General features: G+C 39.9%; 1 protein-coding gene across 1 annotated transcript; it reads left to right on the top strand.

The window, feature by feature from the left end:
- Positions 1 to 6,543: 6,543 nt before the first annotated feature.
- On the top strand, positions 6,544 to 20,671 carry LOC140879318 (uncharacterized). The gene is made up of 5 exons (XM_073282993.1): positions 6,544 to 6,551; positions 6,720 to 7,093; positions 7,165 to 7,978; positions 8,138 to 8,198; positions 20,093 to 20,671. Exons 1-5 carry the CDS (start codon positions 6,544 to 6,546, stop codon positions 20,669 to 20,671), a joined length of 1,836 nt encoding a protein of 611 aa, XP_073139094.1.

Raw genomic sequence — 20,671 nt, forward strand, 5'->3', positions numbered from 1 at the left:
ATTAATATAAAATTCATCGTGACTCCGATTGATAAACCGATTTTACCAATGTGCACAGAAACCATTTCTGCACATTTTAAAGTCAAGATAAATTTTCCTGAATCCGAATTCAGTGGTTTCCAAAAATGTACATCCCTATGTCATTTTAGGAAATCCTACTCCCTTACTCTTATTTAAGAAGTCCAACTTCTTTATTCATTAAATTTAACTCTTTAAATTTAACTATCTCAATGGGGATTAAAACTCCATTACACTGTGTGACCCTCAATGGTTCAGGGATACAGCTAGCCGTGGGCTCACAACTCCTTGTGACTCGGAACAACGATTTCCGACTTGCCCAACGAATCATGGTAAAGCGCCTAGCAACATCGCCCCATGATTCCCTAGGTATCACTGATAGTGCCTACAAGAACCAGTAGATTTTGGTCCGCGTACAGTACGGTCCCTTCATCCATATATCCCGATCGAATCAACAACCATTGGTATATCGAGAGTCGCTCAAGATTCGATAACTATGCAATACATCTTGAAGATCAAATTAGTGACATCGCATGTGCTACTAAGAAACCATTTCTTAAATCACATCAAGTACTCTGGCCAGAGATTCGTCACACTAATATCTCCTCAGATCGCATAGGATATCCACACTCGCAAGTATGTGGTGAATCCTTGACAACAATGCATCGACTCCTATATGTGTTGTAACTGTACCCAATCCCGACACCTGATGACCCCCATAGAGTTGGTAAACGAGTCAAAGCACAGTACTAGCATATAGAGTCTCCATGATGTTTCAAGTAGTAAGGACTAATGGTGTACAACCAAAACCGCGGACTTTATCCACTCGATAAGTGATAACCACTTGGAAAGTCCGGATAGGGTAGTTCGATTATTCATCCTATGAATATCCATTTGCATGCTTCGAACATCTCCATGTTCCCTACCAATGAAACGTGGTACTCCGCATCGCAAATGCTAGTCTCAAACTCGAGCGATCCTTATCCTTATTATCGAACGGCTCAATTGACTAGGAACAGTTTAGAATATATAGTGACTATAAGATGTATTTCATGATAGACATCCCCATGTTCTACCACATCTTACATACACTATAGTATATTCAAGGTCTTTATCAAAACAACAATAGTATATCACAATATAACAATATGAAGAAAGATAAAGTCATTGCCATTAATAAAAGTGTAAATTATATTAAACAAAAGATCGTTTGTACAAAGAGTCATCAAAGCCCATAGCCACAAGTTGGCTCACTGGGCACCCACTCTTTCAGGGACCGTACTGTACGCTAACCAAAATCTATTGGTTCTTGTAGGCACTATCAGTGATACCTAGGGAATCATGGGGCGATGTTGCTAGACGCTCTTACCATGATTCGATGGGCTAGTCGGAAATTGTTGTTCCGAGTCACAAGGAGTTGTGAGCCCACGGCTAGCTGTATCCCTGAACCATTGATGGTCACACAGTGTAATGGATTTTTAATCCCCGTTGAGATAGTTAAATTTAAAGAGTTAAATTTAATGAACAAAGAAGTTGGACTTCTTAAATATGAGTAGAGGAGTAAGATTTCCTAAAATGACATAGGGATGGGCATTTTTGGAAATCACTGAATTCGGATTCAGAAAAATTTATCTTGACTTTAAAAGGTGCAGAAATGGTTTCTGTGCACATTGGTGAAATCGGTTTATCAATCGGAGTCACGATAAATTTTATATTAATTTCTGAACATGCGGGCTTTGCTTGTCGGGCTTGAACTTATGACTAATGGGCCCTAAGCTGTTAGTGGCCTACATTATAAATAAGTTATTGCAGTACAGAAATTACACACAACAGGTCATAAAATAATTTTCGAAAACCCTAATTTTATTTATTGTGGCCGCCGCCCCCTCTCCCTCTGCTTGAGAAAAATCCAGCCTGTGATTTTGAATTACAGTCTGGTTTAACGGATCAAATTCGTTAATATCTTCGTAGAAACTTCTGATAGATTTTCTAGTGCAATCTATCAGAGGGATTGAATATCCGTTCGTGGACCTGATTGAAGAACAGCTCGTCCATCAGTTCCAGGGATATACAACAAGAGCAGAGAAATCTGTTGGTGTCCAAAATCTCGATTCGAGATTAAAGGTAAAAATTTTATAATTGTTATTTAATTTTTACACACACAATTTAATCGTAAGGTTGATACCTATTATGGAATCGTTCCATACAAAAATTTTAAACTTCCGCTGCACCGGGTATCAATCCTAATTGATCTGATCGCCGCGTTCTCCAACATGTGGTAGCGTATGCATCGAGACATCTGAAACCGCACGAGACTCGTTATCCGGTTCATGATCTTGAACTAGCTGCGATCGTCTTTGCTCTGAAGATCTGGCGTCACTATCTTTATGGTGAGTCTTTCGAGATCTTTTCTGACCATAAGAGCCTTAAGTACTTGTTTTCACAGGCAGAGCTGAATATGAGACAGAGAAGATGGTTAGACCTGTTGAAGGATTTCGACTGTGAAATCAAGTATTATCCGGGGAAGTCGAATGCAGTTGCATATGCCTTGAGCCGAAAGCTATGTTCTTTATCTCTTACTACTATTGGTGTTTCTCAGTTGATCGATGATTGTTGCACTTCTGGTTTAGAGTTTGAAACAGATAGGGAGACTATCAGAGTGTTTGCTATTCAAGCCGAACCGGAGTTGTTTGTTGCAATCAGAGAAGCACAGAAGTCTGAGCCGAGCATTCAGGTTTCAGTAGAGAAAGTCAGATCTGGGCATCAGTCTGAATTCCAGGTTAGAGATGATGTACTGTATGTGAATAACCGTATTTTTGTGCCTGATATTTCGGAGTTGAGGCAGCGTATTCTTCGAGAGGCTCATTGCAGTCGGTTTAGTATTCATCCTGGAGGTCGTAAGATGTACAACGATCTGAAGATTCAGTTTTGGTGGAAGGGAATGAAGAGCGACGTAGCGAGGTTTGTATCTCGGTGTTTGAATTGTCAGCAGGTGAAAGCAGAACGGAAGCGACCAGGAGGTCTGTTGCACAGTCTATCTGTTCCTGAATGGAAGTGGGATCATATTTTCATGGATTTCGTCACGAAGCTACCACGATCCATTCGAGGATGCAATGCCATTTGGGTAGTGATCGACCGATTGACGAAGTCTGCGTGTTTTATTCCATACAGGATGACGTATCGTCATGATCAGATGGCTGAGTTGTATGTTAGCAATGTTGTGAGACTGCATGGTATGCCGAAGTCGATCGTTTCAGACAGAGATCCTAGATTCACTTCTCACTTCTGGCACAGTCTTCAGGGGGCACTTGGTACTCGATTGCATCTGAGTACAGCTTATCATCCTCAGACCGATGGACAGTCAGAGCGGACTATCCAGACGTTAGAGGATATGCTGCGAGCGGTAGTGCTAGACTTTGGCACTAGTTGGCAGGATTCTTTGCCTCTTGTCGAGTTTTCTTACAACAACAGCTTCCAAGCGAGTATCGGTATGGCGCCTTTTGAGGCTTTGTATGGTAAGAAGTGCCGATCTCCGTTGTTTTGGGATTAATTGTCCGAGTCACCAGATTTGGGACCGGAGATGCTTAGAGATATGGCAGAGCAGGTTAAGATCATTCAGACCAGAATGAAGTCAGCTCAAGATAGACAGGCAAAGTATGCGAATGTCAGGCGTAGACCTCTGAGTTTTGATCAGGGAGACCGAGTCTTTCTGAAGATTTCACCTTTCAGAGGCACTGTTAGATTTGGGAAGAGAGGAAAGTTATCTCCAAGATTCATCGGTCCGTACGAGATTCTCGAGAAGATAGGCGATCTTGCCTACAGACTTGCACTTCCTCCGTCTTTATCTGGTATTCACGGCATTTTTTACGTCTCTATGCTGTGAAAGTATCAACTAGATATTTCTCATATCCTTCAGCCTGACGAAGCCGAGTTAGACGAGACTCTGAGCTACTTTGAGCGACCGATTCAGATCCTTGATCGGAAGGAGAAACAACTCAGAACCAAGTCGATCCCGTTAGTGAAAGTGCAGTGGAGCCGTCATGGCATCGAGGAAGCGACTTGGGAGACAAAATCTGACATGAGACAGCGTTTTCCAGAGTTATTCAGTTGACGTGAGTTCTTCTTACTGTCTTTAGTTCTTTATTCTAGCTTATGAGTTGTGGTTCTCGTTGATTTCGAGGACGAAATCTCTTCTTAGTGGGGGAGAATTGTAAAGCCCCGTTTTTATCTTAATTGAATTTATTTGAGTTAATCAGAGATTACAGAGTTCCCGAGCCGGTTTGATTTTGATCAGGGTCCTTTTTGAAAAAATTGGATTTTTCAGGGACTAAAATGCAAATTTTGATTTTTATATATTATCTACACTTGGATTTTAATTTGGAGAAGCCTCCATCTTCCTCTCCAACCGTGAGCCTCCATTAGAGCCGCCCCTTTGGATTTTTGAGCTTTCAGATTTCCTCCCGAGCTCGATCCGTCTGTTGGAATTTATTTCTGAAGGCGGATTAGTGATCACTGCAGTAAGAGCTCTGTTATATCGTAAGTTCTTCTTCGATCCGATACATTCTAGTTTTTGGATGTTGTTAGAATCGTTTGAGATTCGAGTATGTTGTTCTCTACAGAGTTCTGATCATTTATTATCTGTCGGTTTTGAATTAGAGCGACGTTCGGATTTGTTATGATTTTTGGAAGCCATTTTTGAAAATGTGGATTTTGAGATTGATGGGTTTGCTTTGTTTTGGGTTGTCTTAGAATTTTTATGAGGTTATATCGCTATTGAACTGTTGTCTGCATTGTCGGTTTGTTCAGTTATAGCCGTTATGTCGTCGGTTTGAGTTTTGGAGATTTGAACCGTTTTTGAAGTTGTTGAACTTGGCTTGTAAGTCGATCATGGTAATTGATCTTTGATTGTATCTGAACAGATTCGTTTGGAGTTGTCAAGCCATGTGTTAGCAGCATTTGGTCGTCGAGAATTGGACGAAGAACGGTAAAGAGATTACCTTGAACCGTTGCCTTTGTTGTTGGATTGTTTAGTTGTTGATTAAACCTTTTGTTGTAGCTTATCCAGAGTTGGAACTACTGCATTGAAAGGTAAAAGCAGTCATCGTAGCGGGATAGCATACTCGGGACCGTTGGTTCTCGAGTTTCCCTTTTTAAATCACATATTGCATTGATACTTGTTCTAGCATGTGGAACTTGTATTTGTTGATTGATTGAGTTTTTGTTATGTGGCTTATGTTTATGTTTCTGTTATGCATTCATCTTGAGCCTAATTTGATTTCAGCGGGCAGAACCGCCCTTTTTGTTAGACGTTTGGGAACTATGATTGAGTGGCCTAGGTTGTAGTATTTCTCCTAGTGCTAGCATACTCATTATGGTTGCTCAAAGTCTAGAGGAGTGGGATACGTGGCACCACCTCGATTGGGAGAGTCGGTGAGTCGTTACATGATCTCATCCTCGGGATCCCAAAAGCAGACCAATACTCCCTTGTTTATCAGAATTGATATCCTGGTTTTAAAGACATGCATATCATTAACTTCGACTTGAATATGTGGTTTGATAGCATGTTGTATATTCATTACTTGATATGTTGCTTTTACTGGGATTATCATTCTCACCGGTTATCCGGCTGTTGCTTTGTTTTGTATGTGTACTTGACAACAGGAAGGGCAGGATCAAGTCAGCATAGACCTGGTTAGCGTCCAGAGCAAGAGATAGAAGTGAGACTCGTTTAGAAGTCGAATCAGCATGTCAACCTAGTTATGTTTTGCGATCATGTTTAGTCATTCGAACTTCTCGTATATGTTTTGTAAGCAAGAAACGATGTAGGTGCTATCGAATTGAATGTTGCTCTCCCCTAAACCTTTCTTGTATTGTTATTGGAATATCAAATACTCTTAATGCTAGTGTTTAGGTTTTGATTGAGTTTATTTCAGTGTCTTAACTTCTCTGGGCTAGGGGACGGCGCGGGCGCGCTGTTGTTGGCGCGGGCGCGCGACCTCTTTGCGAGGTATGGGCACGGGCGCTCTTACTTAGAGCGCGGGCGCGCTAGTTTTTGCGCAGTATAAACGCGGGCGCGCTTCCTTAGGCGCGGGCGCGCTGATGTCAGCGCGGGCGCGCGAGCCTCCTTTTAAAAAAAAAAATACTTTGGGTTCTTGTTTACTTATCGCTTGTCGTCTGATATTAGTTTATTAGAAACGAGGTCTCATAGTGGAGCAGTAGCTCAAGAGGAGAGGAGCTGGTCGACTTCCTACAGGTGGAGGATCGTCGAATTCTTGGCGTCCAAACGTTGCAAAACGGGAGGACAACAAGCTGGTGTCCAAACCAAAATTTGACACCAAATTGGAGGCACCAAAACAAGTGAGTAAAGGTACACCTGAAACTACTAATACTCGTTCTAGGGATATTAAATGTTTTAGATGTCAAGGACTTGGTCATATTACCAGTCAGTGTCCTAATAAAAAAATTATGATTATGAATGCTGGTGGTGAGATTGAGTCGGAGAGTGAGGAAGAAAATTATGATAATATGCCTGCGTTGGAGGATCCTGATGAGGAGGGATATGATGCGGTGGTTGGAGAATTGTTAGTGACTAGGAGAGTGTTGAATGTGCAACAAAAGGAGGAGGAAGAGACTCAAAGGGAAAATTTATTCCATACTAGATGATTTGTGAATAACAAAGTATGTAGTGTTATTATTGATAGTGGGAGTTGCACTAATGTGGTGAGTTATGAGCTGGTGGAAAAGTTGAGTTTGCCTGTTATAAAGCATCCTCAACCTTATAAATTGCAGTGGTTTAATGATAGTTCTGAAGTGAGAGTAACTAGGCGAGTTGTGGTACCTTTCTCAATTGGTAAGTATGTAGATGAAGTGTTATGTGATGTGGTTCCTATGCAAGCTTGTCATATTTTGTTGGGTAGGCCGTGGCAATTCGATAGGAAGGTGATACATGACGGTTTTAAAAATCGTTATTCTTTTACCTTGAAAAAGGAGCCTATTGTATTGTTACCGATGTCTCCAAAGCAAGTGTTGGAGGACCATTTGAAAAAGAAAAAGAAAGAAGAGGCCGGAAAAAAGAGTGAACAAAAAAGTGAGATGGCCTTAGAAAAAAAAATGAGAAAAAAAAATGAAAAAAAATTGAAAGAAAAGAGGCCGATAAAAAAATATACATGGCCCAAAAGAGTGAGTTGCGAGAGATTCTACATGAGCATACTCCACTTGTGTTGATTTTTTATAAGGAGTTTCTCCTTAACACAAGTGATATAGCCGGAAATCTTCCGAGCAATGTTGTTTCTCTTTTTCAGGAATTTGAAGATTTATTTCCGGAGGATTTTCCTCAAGGATTACCACCTTTGAGGGGAATTGAGCATCAAATTGATTTTGTTCCTGGAAGTGCATTGCCGAATCGTCCAGCCTATAGGAGTAATCCGGAGGAAACAAAAGAGCTACAAAGGCAGGTAAGTGAACTTCTTGATAAGGGGTTTGTACGTGAGTCTATGTCTCCTTGTGCTGTACCTGTTTTGTTAGTGCCTAAAAAAGACGGTTCACGGAGAATGTGTGTTGATTGTAGAGCCATTAACAATATTACCATCAAGTATAGGCATCCCATTCCTAGACTAGATGATATGTTGGATGAATTGCATGGTTCTAGAATATTTAGTAAAATTGATTTGAAAAGTGGTTATCATCAAATTAGGATGAGAGAAGGCGATGAGTGGAAAACTGCTTTTAAAACCAACTATGGCTTGTATGAGTGGTTAGTTATGCCCTTTGGATTAACTAATGCACCTAGCACTTTTATGAGATTAATGAATCATGTCTTGCGTGCTTATATTGGAAAATTTGTTGTGGTATACTTTGATGATATCTTGGTGTATAGCAAAAATTTGAATGAGCATGTTGAACACTTGAGAATTGTGCTAATCACACTAAAGGCTGAAAATTTGTATGCTAATTTGAAAAAGTGTGTGTTTTGTACAAAAGAACTTGTGTTTCTTGGTTTTGTTGTGAGTGCTCAAGGAGTCAAGGTTGATGAGGAAAAGGTAAGTGCAATTCGATATTGGCCAACGCCTACTTCTATTGGTCAAGTTCGAAGTTTTCATGGTCTTGCAAATTTCTATAGGAGATTTGTGAAATATTTCAGCGCTTTGGTGGCACCTATGACTGCGGTGATCAAGAAGAACGTTCCATTCCATTGGGGCGAGGAGCAAGAGAAGTCTTTTGATATTATTAAGCAAAAATTAATTAATGCTCTTTTACTTTTTTTACCTGATTTTTCTAATACTTTTGAAATTGAATGTGATGCATCAGGTATAGGGATTGGAGGCGTCTTGATGCAAGGTGGGCGACCAGTTGCATACTTCAGTGAAAAGCTAAGTGGAGCAGCATTGAATTATCCTACCTACGACAAGGAATTCTATGCCTTGGTTCGTGTGCTTGAGACTTGGCAGCACTATTTGAGGCCAAAAAGAATTTGTGATTCATACGGATCATGAGTCTTTGAAGCATCTCAAAGGACAACAAAAGCTGAACAAGAGACATGCTAAGTGGGTGGCGTTTGTGGAAACTTTTTCCTACATTATCAAGTATAAGAAAGGGAAGGAAAATGTGGTAGCGGATGCTCTATCACGAAGGTATGTACTTTTATCTATTCTAGATTCTAAATTCTTAGGATTTGAGTATGTGAAAGAGTTATATCCTAGTGATCTTGATTTTGGTGAGATGTACGAGTCATATTTGCATGGTCCAAAAGATAAATTCTTCATACATGATGGGTATTTGTTTAAGGGGGATAAGTTGTGTGTTCCTAAGTCATCTATTCGTGAATTACTTGTTAAGGAATCACATGGGGGTTGTTTAATGGGGCATTTTGGAGTGGCTAAAACTTATGGAGTTTTGCATGAACATTTTTATTGGCCACATATGAAGCATGATGTTGAGAGAATTTGCGAAAGATATGTGACTTGTAGGAAAGCGAAGTCTAGACAACAACCACATGGTTTGTATACTTCACTTCCTGTTCCTAGTGAACCGTGGGTAGATATCTCTATGGACTTTGTTTTAGGACTACCAAGGTCTAAGAAGGGGAGGGATTCAATTTTTGTAGTTGTTGATAAATTTTCTAAAATGGCTCATTTTATTGCGTGTCATAAATCTGATGATGCATCTCATGTTGCGGACTTGTTCTTTAATGAAATTGTTAGATTGCATGGCATGCCTCGGAGTATTGTGTCTGATAGAGATACTCGTTTCTTGAGCTACTTTTGGAAAACGTTATGGTGCAAACTTGCTACTAAATTACTGTTTTCGACTACATGTCATCCCCAAACGGATGGTCAAACTGAAGTTGTTAATAGAACGTTAGGAACTTTGTTGCGTACTATAATTAAAAAGAATTTGAAGAATTGGGAGGAATGATTGCTATTTGTTGAGCTTGCATATAATCGTAGTGTGCATTCTACTACAAATTTTTCACCTTTTGAAATTGTGTATGGATTTAATCCTTTAACCCCGTTGGATTTGATGTCTTTACCTATGAGTGAAAGGGTTAACATGGATGGTAAGAAAAAGGCGGAATTTGTGAGAAATTTACATGAAAAAGTGAAGGCGAACATTGAGAAAAAGAATTTGCAGTATACAAAGCAAGAAAATAAGGGAAAGAAGAGAGTTGTGTTTGAACCAGGAGATTGGGTGTGGTTGCATTTGAGGAAAGAGCGGTTTCCTGAAAAACGGCGCTCCAAGCTTCTACCTAGAGGCGATGGATCGTTTCAAGTATTAGAGCGCATCAACGACAACGCCTACAAATTAGATTTGCCAGGTGAGTATAATGTCAGTGCTACTTTCAATGTTTCTGACTTATCTCCGTTTGATGTAGGTGTTGAACAAGATTTGAGGACAAATCCTTTTCAAGAAGGGGAGGATGATGCGATCATGGATGGCTCGCATGCTGATAAAGTGACTAAGGATCCGTTGGAGATGCCACGAGGACCGGTTACGAGAGGCCGAGCTCAGAAGTTCAAGGAAGCACTTCAATCCTTGATGTTGAAGTCGCAAGAGGGCGTTGGATTTCTTGATATTCAATTCGGAGGTAGTTATCACCTTATTGAGGTCAAAGGAGGTCAAGAAAGTGAAGAAATTGAAGACCTTGTTCGCAGCCCAGGCGCGCCCGCGCCCCAGACTCGCGCGCACGCGCCCTTATTTTGCGAAGAAGAAGAGCGCCCGCGCCCCTTGATCGCGCGCCCGTGCTTACGGATGCCAAATTGACGAAGAATTGTGCGAGCTCTCGGCGCGCCCGCGCCTTTCCCTGCGCAACAAAGGCGCGCCCGCCCCAATTATTTTTACATGCACCGAAGGTGTTTTGTGTGTGTGTTCGGGATTTTTAATATTTTGGCATTATTTTGCTTATTTTAGGTCTTTTATTCCTACTAGGAAACTTTAGGAGATATCTTTGATATCTTTTTGATTTATTTTGCATTATCTTTCAATATTTTGGGTTGTAATATAAATACTACAACATTCATTATTTTAAGAACAATTAAGATTTTCAGATTATTGAATTATTCAATACAAAATTCTCTCTAGAATTTTATCAAAGCTTTTGCTTTACCCAAAATCAAACTTATCAATGTTTTATAGCTTTGTGGCGTTTGTGAATCGATTTTCAATTGGGTTGTCAAAGACAGGTTCCTTTGAAGGTCTAATTGAATCTTTGATTGTTTTCTATCGTGAATTCTCTGTTGCTAGTTACAGGTTCAACTAAGATGGAGATTCCAAAATTCTGTTACTTGTTTCAAAGTCGGGACAAAACCTTTGAATTCTTTTGTTATCGAATTGAGGTGCGATTCATTGAAATCGTGTTGCTTTTCATACAGAAGATTCATATCAAGTCCCATCTCGCATGCGCATGTCATGAGCTCTTTGACGGTGACATACCTCTCCGACCTTGACTGAACTCCAAAAAGTTCCTTGAGGTGCATGTGTATGTCAGCAGCATTCAAGGCATCCTCAAATCGCCTCTGGAGTTCATCAGAAATTGAAGCTTGCATATAGCATTTAGCCTTGATATCATGGTCCCACCATTGATCAAGTTTTGCCAATTCTTCCGGACTTATATTAGCCGGTGCTTCCTTTGGAGGATTCTTTTCTAACACGTAAAAAATTTTCTTCGAGTTTAGAACAATATTTAATTTACGGAACCATTCCGTATAGTTTGCGCCAGTCAATTTGTTTTGTTCGAGAATTGAGTATAGTGGATTGCGCGAATTCATTGTAATAAAATACTGAAAAGAAACAGACAATAATCAGTGATTGTTTAATTAATTTACTAAGACATAAAATATGGCGAGATTTAATTTTATGAATTTACTCCCACTATTTTAACGATTTCACTACCCTCTAGTGAAAACGAGAAACTTGTTTCCTTAGTGGGAACATGGAGTCCAATTGACAAATTATAGTCCCGAATAATATCAGCCAACCATAATTTTCAAAAGGTAGAGCCCAATTGCTTCCAAAGCAATCCTCATGTTTTTACCTCATGTCCAATAAGGGCCCAATAATATGACGCCGTTTATTGTGACATGTCAAGATAACCCATCAATATTAAGTTGTGATGGACGGTCTCCATGTGGATCCCCAATAATATGAGCCAATCCCATGGGAGTTCCACCCAACTTACAACTTATGTCGATCCAATGTACAGCTTTCTGACGAATGGGCCCTCCCAATAATATGAGCCGGACGTGCCCGCGGGTAGCATCTCATACATTGATCGTTGATGGAAGGTAGGAACATTTAAACAATATTTAAATTCCCTTTATTTATCTTAATATCAATTTTATCATATTTAAAATGAGAGATTTTTAATTTTGAAAACTGTCTCATCATTTAGTATTTGTATGCTTGCGGGATTCATACAATTTAGTCTAAACATGCATACAACAATAATATCATATATTATTTAAAGGATGATCGACCCCAATAACTAATTGACCCGTGGTTGCCAATCAAGAGTCTAAGTCCAATCCTAGGTGATATGCAGGTATGCAATGCAATCCTATTACATTGAGCTTCCAATTTACATTTTTTCGGTCTTTATTGTCTGTTGGGCCCACCATTGTCTTCAAATCTTTATCTCCTACTACGTCTAATAAATTTACAATAAATTTCGATGACAAGTAGGGGATACTTATTTAAGGGTGGGAACGGGCCATAAACCAGGCCCACTTTTTATTACAAATGGCAATTCAAATTGGGCCATAAACCAAGCCCATTAATAAAACCCAACAACAATAAAACCAAATGTAAACAACCTAACATACACCTACAATATTGGTCATGGCAATCGATCATCCTCTTATCCAATAATTAATTCAATAATTAAATAATTGGATAACATGCAATGGCATCATAATTAAAAAAAAAAGATACAATCAAATTTTATCTACTATTCTCATAAGATCATATCTTATCATCAATTGTACCAAAATAATTAATTTTATAAAATCTAATTTAACCGATAAAATTTACAAATTTTCCAAAAATTCAAATTTATCCAAAAATCAATTTTAAAAATTTCGGACTCAAAAAATTTGATCCGATGCCTCGTGGACCAATCAAAAACAATTTTCGATCGGACCAAAAACTAAAATTTCAAAAATTTCAAATTCCCATAAAAATCAAATTTTTATTTTCCAGGTTGCCCGGGACACCGCCTCCATGTGGGACAGGGCTGCCCACGTCGAGGAGGGCAGCTCGTTTTTCCAAAAATTCAAATTTATCCAAAAATCAATTTTAAAAATTTCGAACTCAAAAAATTTGATCCGATGCCTCGTGGACCAATCAAAAACAATTTTCGATCGGACCAAAAACTAAAATTTCAAAAATTTCAAATTCCCATAAATATCAAATTTTTATTTTCCAGGCTGCCCGGGACACCGCCTCCACGTGGGACAGGGCTGCCCACGTCGAGGAGGGCAGGGCAGCGACGATCGCTGCCCGTGATGCCCTTGTTTCCTTTAAAAATTTTAATTTAAAAAATTTCGTTTTGTTTCCAAAACCCGAGGCTAAAAATTTTGTACAATCGATTAATTTAATCGTTTGATCCGAGAGCAACCTGTCTTTGATACCACTGTTGGAACACGTGTCGCTCTCACGATCAAATCGATCTGATACCCGGTGCAGCGGAAGTTTAAAAATTTTATATGGAACAATTCCATATCATGGATATCAAATTCTAACGATTAAATTATGCAAGTAAAATAATAATAATAATAATTAATATTTTACCTCTTCAAGCTAAGGATTGATTATGGACTCCAACAGATTTAATCTGCTCTTGTTGTAAATCCCGGGAACCGATGACTCGCTTGATCAATCTCCGGAATTAGGTCCACGAACAGAAAACTAAAACCTTCTGATTGATTGCACTAGAAATCAATCAGATATTTATCGTAGAGATTAAACAGATTTGATCTGTCAATTCAGAATGTAATTTTTCCGAAAAATCATAGACTGAATTCTCTCAAAAAAGGAGAGAGGATTTCGAAAATCCCCTTAAAATATTTAGTGTGATTTTCAAAAATTCCAAGAGAGAATTGTTGTGTAATTTTCGAAACCTACACACATATATATATATAATATCTAGACTAGATTAAGTTATATCTCTATTAAGACACTAACTCCTTAGGGACCATAATCTATAATTTAAGTCCAACAAGCCAAGCCCGTTATTATAGAAATTAATATAAAATTCATCATGACTTCGATTGATAAACCAATTTCACCAATGTGCACAGAAACCATTTCTGCACCTTTTAAAGTCAAGATAATTTTTCTGAATCCGAATTCAATGATTTCCAAAAATGTCCATCCCTATGTCATTTTAGGAATATCCACTCCCTTTAGTTAAGAAGTCCAACTTATCTTTTATTAAATTTAACTCTTTAAATTTAACTATCTCAACGGGGTTTAGTAATCCATTACTTGTGTGACCCTCAATGGTTCGGGGATACAGCTAGCCGCGGGCTAACAACTCCTTGTGACTCGGAACAACGATTTCCGACTTACCCAACGAATCATGGTAAAAGCGTCTAGAAACATCGCCCCATGATTCCCTAGGTATCACTGATAGTGCCTGCAAGAACCAGTAAGTTTTGGTTAGCGTATAGTACAGTCCCTTCATCCATATATCCCGATCGAATCAACAACCATTGGTACATCGAGAGTCGTTCGAGATTCGATAACTATGCAATACATCTTGAAGATCAAATAGTGACATCGCATGTGCTACTAGGAAACCAAGTAACCTAAATCACATCGAGTACTCTGTCCAGAGATTTGTCACATTAATATCTCCTCAGATTGCATAGGATATCCACACTCGCAAGTGTGTGGTGAATCCTTGACAACAAAGCATCGACTCCTATATGTGTCGTAACTGTACCCAATCCCGACACATGATGACCCCTTAGAGTCGGTAAACGAGTCAAAGTACAGTACTAGCATATAGAGTCTCAATGATGTTTCAAGTAGTAAGGACTAATGGTGTACAACCAAAACCGTGGACTTATCCACTCAAATAATAATAACCACTTGGAAAGTCCGAATAGGGTAGTTCGATCATTCATCATATGAATATCCATTTGCATGCTTTGAACATCTCCATGTTCATTACCAATGAAACGTGGTACTTGGCATCACAAATTCTAGTCTCAATCTCGAGCGATCCTTATCCTTATTAGCGGATGGCTCAATTGACTAGGAACTGTTTAGAATATACAGTGACTATAAGATGTGTTTCATAATAGTGATCTCTCTTTATTCACTATCTCATCTTACTTACACTATTGTATATTCAAGGTCTTTATCAAAACAACAACAGTATATCACAATATAAAAATATGAAAAAAGATAAAGAAAATGCCATTAATGAATGTAAATTATATTAAACAAAGATTGTTTATACATAGAGTCATAAAAGCCCTTAGCCACAAGTTGGCTAACCGGGCACCCACTCTTTCAGCGTATCGCCTTGGGGTGCTCCAGTGCTTTTTGGGAGAAAGAAAGACGGGTCTATGCGACTCTGCATTGACTATCGCCAGTAGAATCAAGCTACGGTCAAGAACAAGTATCCTCTACCTAGAATTGATGACCTTTTTGATCAACTGCAGGGTTATTTAGTGTATTTGAAGATAGATACGAGATCAGGATATCATCAGCTGAGAGTTCGCGATGAGGATGTGCCTAAGACAGCCTTCAGAACCAGATATGGGCATTTTGAGTTTATAGTCATGCCGTTCGGTTTGACCAATGCTCCAGCAGTTTTATGGATCTGATGAATCGTATCTTTCAGCGGTATTTAGATGAGTTTGTCATTATCTTCATTGACGATATTCTAATCTATTCGAAGAACCGTTCTGACCATGCCGAGCATTTAAGGATTGTATTGCAGATTTTGCGAGCCAAACAGTTGTATGCTAAGCTATCAAAGTGCGAGTTCTGGTTGGACCGAGTGGTTTTTCTAGGCCACATTATATCGGGAGATGGAATTTTTGTGGACCCCAGTAAGATCGAGGCAATCATGAATTGGCCAAGACCGGCATCAGTGCCAGAAATCCGAAGTTTTATGAGTTTAGCGGGATATTATCGCCGATTTATCGAGGGTTTCTCTTCCATTGCAAAGCCGATTACCTAGTTGACTCAGAAGAATGCACAGTTTGTTTGGTTCGAGGAGTGCGAGTCCAGTTTTATTGAGTTGAAGAAGAGGTTGACCAGCGCATCGATCTTATCTATTCCATCAGGTACGGGAGGTTTTTCCGTTTACTGCGAGGCTTCTCACCGTGGTATTGGATGCATTCTTATGCAGAGGAAGCACGTAATAGCTTATGCATCGAGGCAGCTGAAGCCGCACAAGACTCGTTATCCAATCCATGATCTTGAGCTTGCTGCGATTGTTTTTGCTTTGAAGATCTGGTGCCATTACCTTTATGGTGAGTCTTTTGAAATATTTTATAACCACAAGAGCCTTAAATACTTATTTTCCCAGTCCGAGCTGAACATGAGACAGAGGATATGGATGGATTTGCTTAAGGACTTCGACTGTGAGATCAAGTATTACCCCGAAAAGTCGAACGCAGCTGCAGACGCTCTTAGTCGGAAACTTTGTTCCTTATCTCTCGCTACGATTGGTGTCTCTCAGTTGATTAAAAACTGTTGTACTTCTTGTTTGGAGTTTGAGACCGATAGGAGATCCATCAAAGTTTTTGCGATTCAGGCCGAGCCAGAGTTGTTTCAGTTGATCAGAGAGGCACAGAGATCTGATCCGAGCAGTTAGAGTTCGATAAAGAGGGTCATATCAGGTCACCAGTCAGAGTTTCAGGTCAGGGATGATGTTTTATTCGTGAATAGCCATATTGTTGTGCCCGATGTTTCTGAGTTAAGACAGCGTATTCTTCGAGAGGAGCATTGCAGTCGTTTCAGTGTCATCCTGGAGGCTGGAAGATGTATAATGACTTGAAGACTCAGTTCTGGTGGAAACAGCTGAAGGGAGACGTCACAAGGTTTGTGTCCCGTTGTCTGAATTGTCAACATGTGAAAGCCGAGTGGAAAAAACCAGGTGGATTATTGCACAGTTTTCCTGTTCCGGAATGGAAATGGGATCACATCTCTATGGATTTTGTCACGAAACTACCGTGTTTTGTCAGAGGTTATGATGCGATTTGGGTAGTGATTGACCGGCTGAAGAAATCTTCTTGTTTCATTCCATACCGAATGACATACCGTCACGATCAGATGACCGAGTTATATGTCAGGGAGATTGTGAGATTGCACGGCATGCCGAAGTCAATTGTATCAGACAGAGATCCGAGATTCACTTCTCACTTTTGGCACAGTTTACAGGAGGCCATGGGTACTCGTTTGCACTTGAGCACAGCGTATCACCCTCAGACCGATGGTCAGTCCGAGCGTACGATCCAGACTTTGGAAGATATGCTTCGAGCCGTAGTGCTTGATTTTGGTTCAGGATGGAAGGATCCTTTGCCTCTAGTGGAATTTTCGTACAATAACAGCTTTCAAGCGATTTATTTGAATGACACCTTTTGAAGATTTGTACGGGAAGAAGTGCAGATCTCCGTTATTTTGGGATGAGATTTCAGAATCACCTGAGTTGGGTCCAGATATGATTCATGATATGGCAAAGCAGGTGAAGTTGATTCGAACCAGAATGAAGACAACCCAAGATCGATAGGCCAAGTATGCGAATGTCCGATGCAGACCACTGTGTTTTGATCAGAGAGACCATGTGTTTTTGAAGATTTCTCCGTTCAGAGGCACTGTCAGATTCGGGAAGAGAGGGAAGTTGTCGCCAAGATTCATTAGTCCGTACGAAATTTTGGAAAAGATAGGCGATCTTGCCTATAGGATTGCTCTTCCTCCGTCTCTTTCAGGCATCCACGATGTGTTTCACATTCGATGTTGCGGAAATATCATCCGGATCCGTCTCATGTTCTTCAACCAGGCGAGGCAGAACTCGATTAAACTCTGAGATACTTTGAGCGACTGGTTTAGATTCTCGATCGGAAATAAAAGCAGCTTAGAAACAAGTCAATTCCGTTAGTGAAGATTTAGTGGAGTTGTCACGGAGTTGAAGAATCAACTTGGGAGACCGAATATGATATTAGGCAGCGATTTCCAAAGTTATTCGATTGATGTGAGTTTTTCTTTAGTATGATTCTTTCTTGTTTCAACGTGTGATCTGTCAGATTTCGAGGACGAAATCGATTCTTAGAGGGGGAGAATTGTAAGGCCTTGAAATTAATTATTTCGTGATTAGTAGAGTCGATTATTATTTATTTTGGAATTGTTATAAGATTAATTGAGCCGCGATTGAATCGATTTAAATAGGAAATTCAGGGACCGAGTTGCAATTGAGGGGTTGGACCAAGTCAAAAGCCTTGACTTATCTTATCACATCCTATCATCTCCATCACCTACTCCTCTCTCGTTCTCCTTCCTCCCACCACACGCTTAAATCGAGAAAGCCATGGCTTGTTTTTCAAGCTTTTCTTTCTTCTGATTCACACGATCCGACCGTCAAACTTCCGATTCGAGTTGAGATTCACGATCACCTCAACGAGGGCGTCGTATTGCCGTAAGTTTTGCTACGATCTATGAACTTTGAATTTTGTTGGGTTGTCAGAATTTGATAATTTTCGGGTATGTTGTTCTTGAGCTAGCATAGACCGTGTATTCTAAGTTGGTTTGGAAAAAGAACAAAGTTTGAATTTTATATGATTTTTGGAGCATATTTTCGAAAATGGGTTTTGGAATTTTGGTTGGATTTGGTTGTGTTTTGTTGGATTGGAAGATGGGTTTCAGTTGTATTGATGATATAATTGGTTTGAGATTTTTGGTTTGACCGTTTATAGCCGTTATGCCGTCGAAATCGAGTTTGGATTATTGGTTTTATTACTTTGGTTTGATTTCCGAGTTTGTTCGAGTTGATAATTTGATATTGAATCCGTATTTCATATTTTCAGAGTTTGGTTGAAAGATTCGGGTTTTGAACGAACTTGGGAGTTTGAACCGATTTGAGAGTTGAAAACGGTATAGTATTGAACTTCTTGTAATGGTTTGTTTTGATTTGATTCGATATTGATTTAGTTCATTGTCATTTTCAGATTTGAATCCCCGACGAACTTGAAAAGGTAAAAGACGACATTGAATTGAATGGGGTTGAATACTTGAGTTCGATTGATTCTCGAGTCCCGAAAATCACATACTGCATGTTAATTGTTGGTGTGAACTTGATTGATTTATTTTGTTTACACTTGCATTCATATTGAGCCGAATATTCGATTCATTTTGAAATTAGACGATTTAGGAAGATATATTGAATTGGCCTTGGATTTCGAGTTTTTCCAAGTGCTAGAATACTTCTTATAGTTGCTCTGATGTCTAGGGGTTTTAGTTGAGCGACATCCACCCCAAATGGGAGAGTCGGTGGGCTGTTCGTGATGACTTGACCCCGGGATCCCAACCGAGTACCGATTGATATTTCGATTATCTGACTTGATAATCCCAAGTTTTGAAGTCATGCATACATCCACTCTCATTTTGAATTATTGATGTTTGTTACATTTCTATATGAGATGTTTAATTGTTATTGTATGCCTGTCTCTTTTACTTGGAAATTATATTTCTAACTGGGTTATCCGGCTGTTGTTTTTGTTTGTATGTATACTTGACAACAGGAGGATCAGGAGCCGGACCGAGTCATTTGGGTTAGCTCGGGGTGAGAATTATAGAAGTGAGACACCGTGTCGTAGGGTTGTGTCTGTTGAACTTGTATATTATTTTGATTAGTCGATCGAACCCTATCGTCTAACTTGATATGTTGTATTTTGGGTAGAACTTAGTATATTGTATGTTTAAATGTGGTTGGTGTATGTGCTTGGGTTTATTTTGATTGGAATTGGCTTTGTGTGAAATCCTGCACTTTACTGCCCAATTGGCCTGCGCGCGAGCGAGGCTTGACCTCGCGCGCGCGCGAGAAGCCTGGAGGGCTCGAGTTATCTTGATCGCGCGCATGTGAGCACATCACCTCGCGCGGGCGCGAGCCTCCTACGAGGCCTCTGGCCGCATTGCCTGCGCGCGCGCGAGACGATGGCTCGCGCGGGTGCGAGGCTTTATAAAAAAAAATTATTTGAGTCCTCGGTTCTCAGTGTTCGATTGTAGTTAATTATTCGAGGTTAAACAATTAGAAAACGGGGTCTCACAGGTTCGATCTGCCCACAGACGGACCTAGTCTTTTTTTCTCTCTGCGTTGGCCTGAGATGATGCTTATTTTAGTCGTGAGACCATACTCACTACTATATTTGGTCGACCTATCACTATAGCCTATGATCGTCCTCACCTTAAGAGTCTTTTCCCTGATCAATAGTTAGTTCAAAAATTGATCACTACATCTATCATTCTTCGCATTGGAGACCTCTCCAGCTGCAAATATCTAGATTTATATGTCCTTTATCATATCATTTCTGGTCAACCTTTCAACCTTCCTCGCTTCATCATGCAGGTTATGCGTGATGTAGCGAAGTCGGCAAGAAATGTTAGTTTTCCTTTTGCACGATTTATTAATCGTATCTTAGCTCATTTTGATATTGATTTTAGTGTTGTGGAAGGTGACGAAATCTCCACAAATCATATTTTTGATCAGGCTTCTATTCTCAGGATGGATTTATTCTGGAATCCGGTTTTATCTAGTTGGGTTTCAGACCCAATACGTATTTTCTCTAGGTATACACCTGGCCGTGAGCCTTCTCTTAGTTTTGAGGACCTTCCTTTTGATATCCAGTCGAGGGGATTTCTTAATGGACCTCCTCATCGGGATGTTCCTTCCTCTTCTCATCAGGATATTCCTTTCTCTTCCACTTTTGACATGTCAGAGTTACCTTTCATTGCTCATGAGGTTCCACAAACACCTCAAAACCAATTCCCAATGGATCGTCTCTTCGAGGTTCTGCATCGCATCGAGGGGAACATTGCTGCAAATACCTCATCTATAGATGCCTTGACTACTCGCGTTGCGTCTTTGGAGACACGTTTTGACTTTTTCATGTCTCATTATCCGCCGCCGCCGAATGACGACTCTTAG

The sequence above is a fragment of the Henckelia pumila genome, chromosome 2 (assembly GCF_033568475.1).
Source record: "Henckelia pumila isolate YLH828 chromosome 2, ASM3356847v2, whole genome shotgun sequence".
Lineage (NCBI taxonomy): Eukaryota > Viridiplantae > Streptophyta > Magnoliopsida > Lamiales > Gesneriaceae > Henckelia > Henckelia pumila.

Coding starts and splice junctions, on each gene's coding strand:
- LOC140879318 (XM_073282993.1), top strand. Junction 7,094..7,164: donor AGAAGAGGCCGGAAAAAAGA/GTGAACAAAAAA, acceptor TTGAAAGAAAAG/AGGCCGATAAAAAAATATAC. Junction 8,199..20,092: donor CTGCGGTGATCAAGAAGAAC/GTTCCATTCCAT, acceptor TTCATCATGCAG/GTTATGCGTGATGTAGCGAA.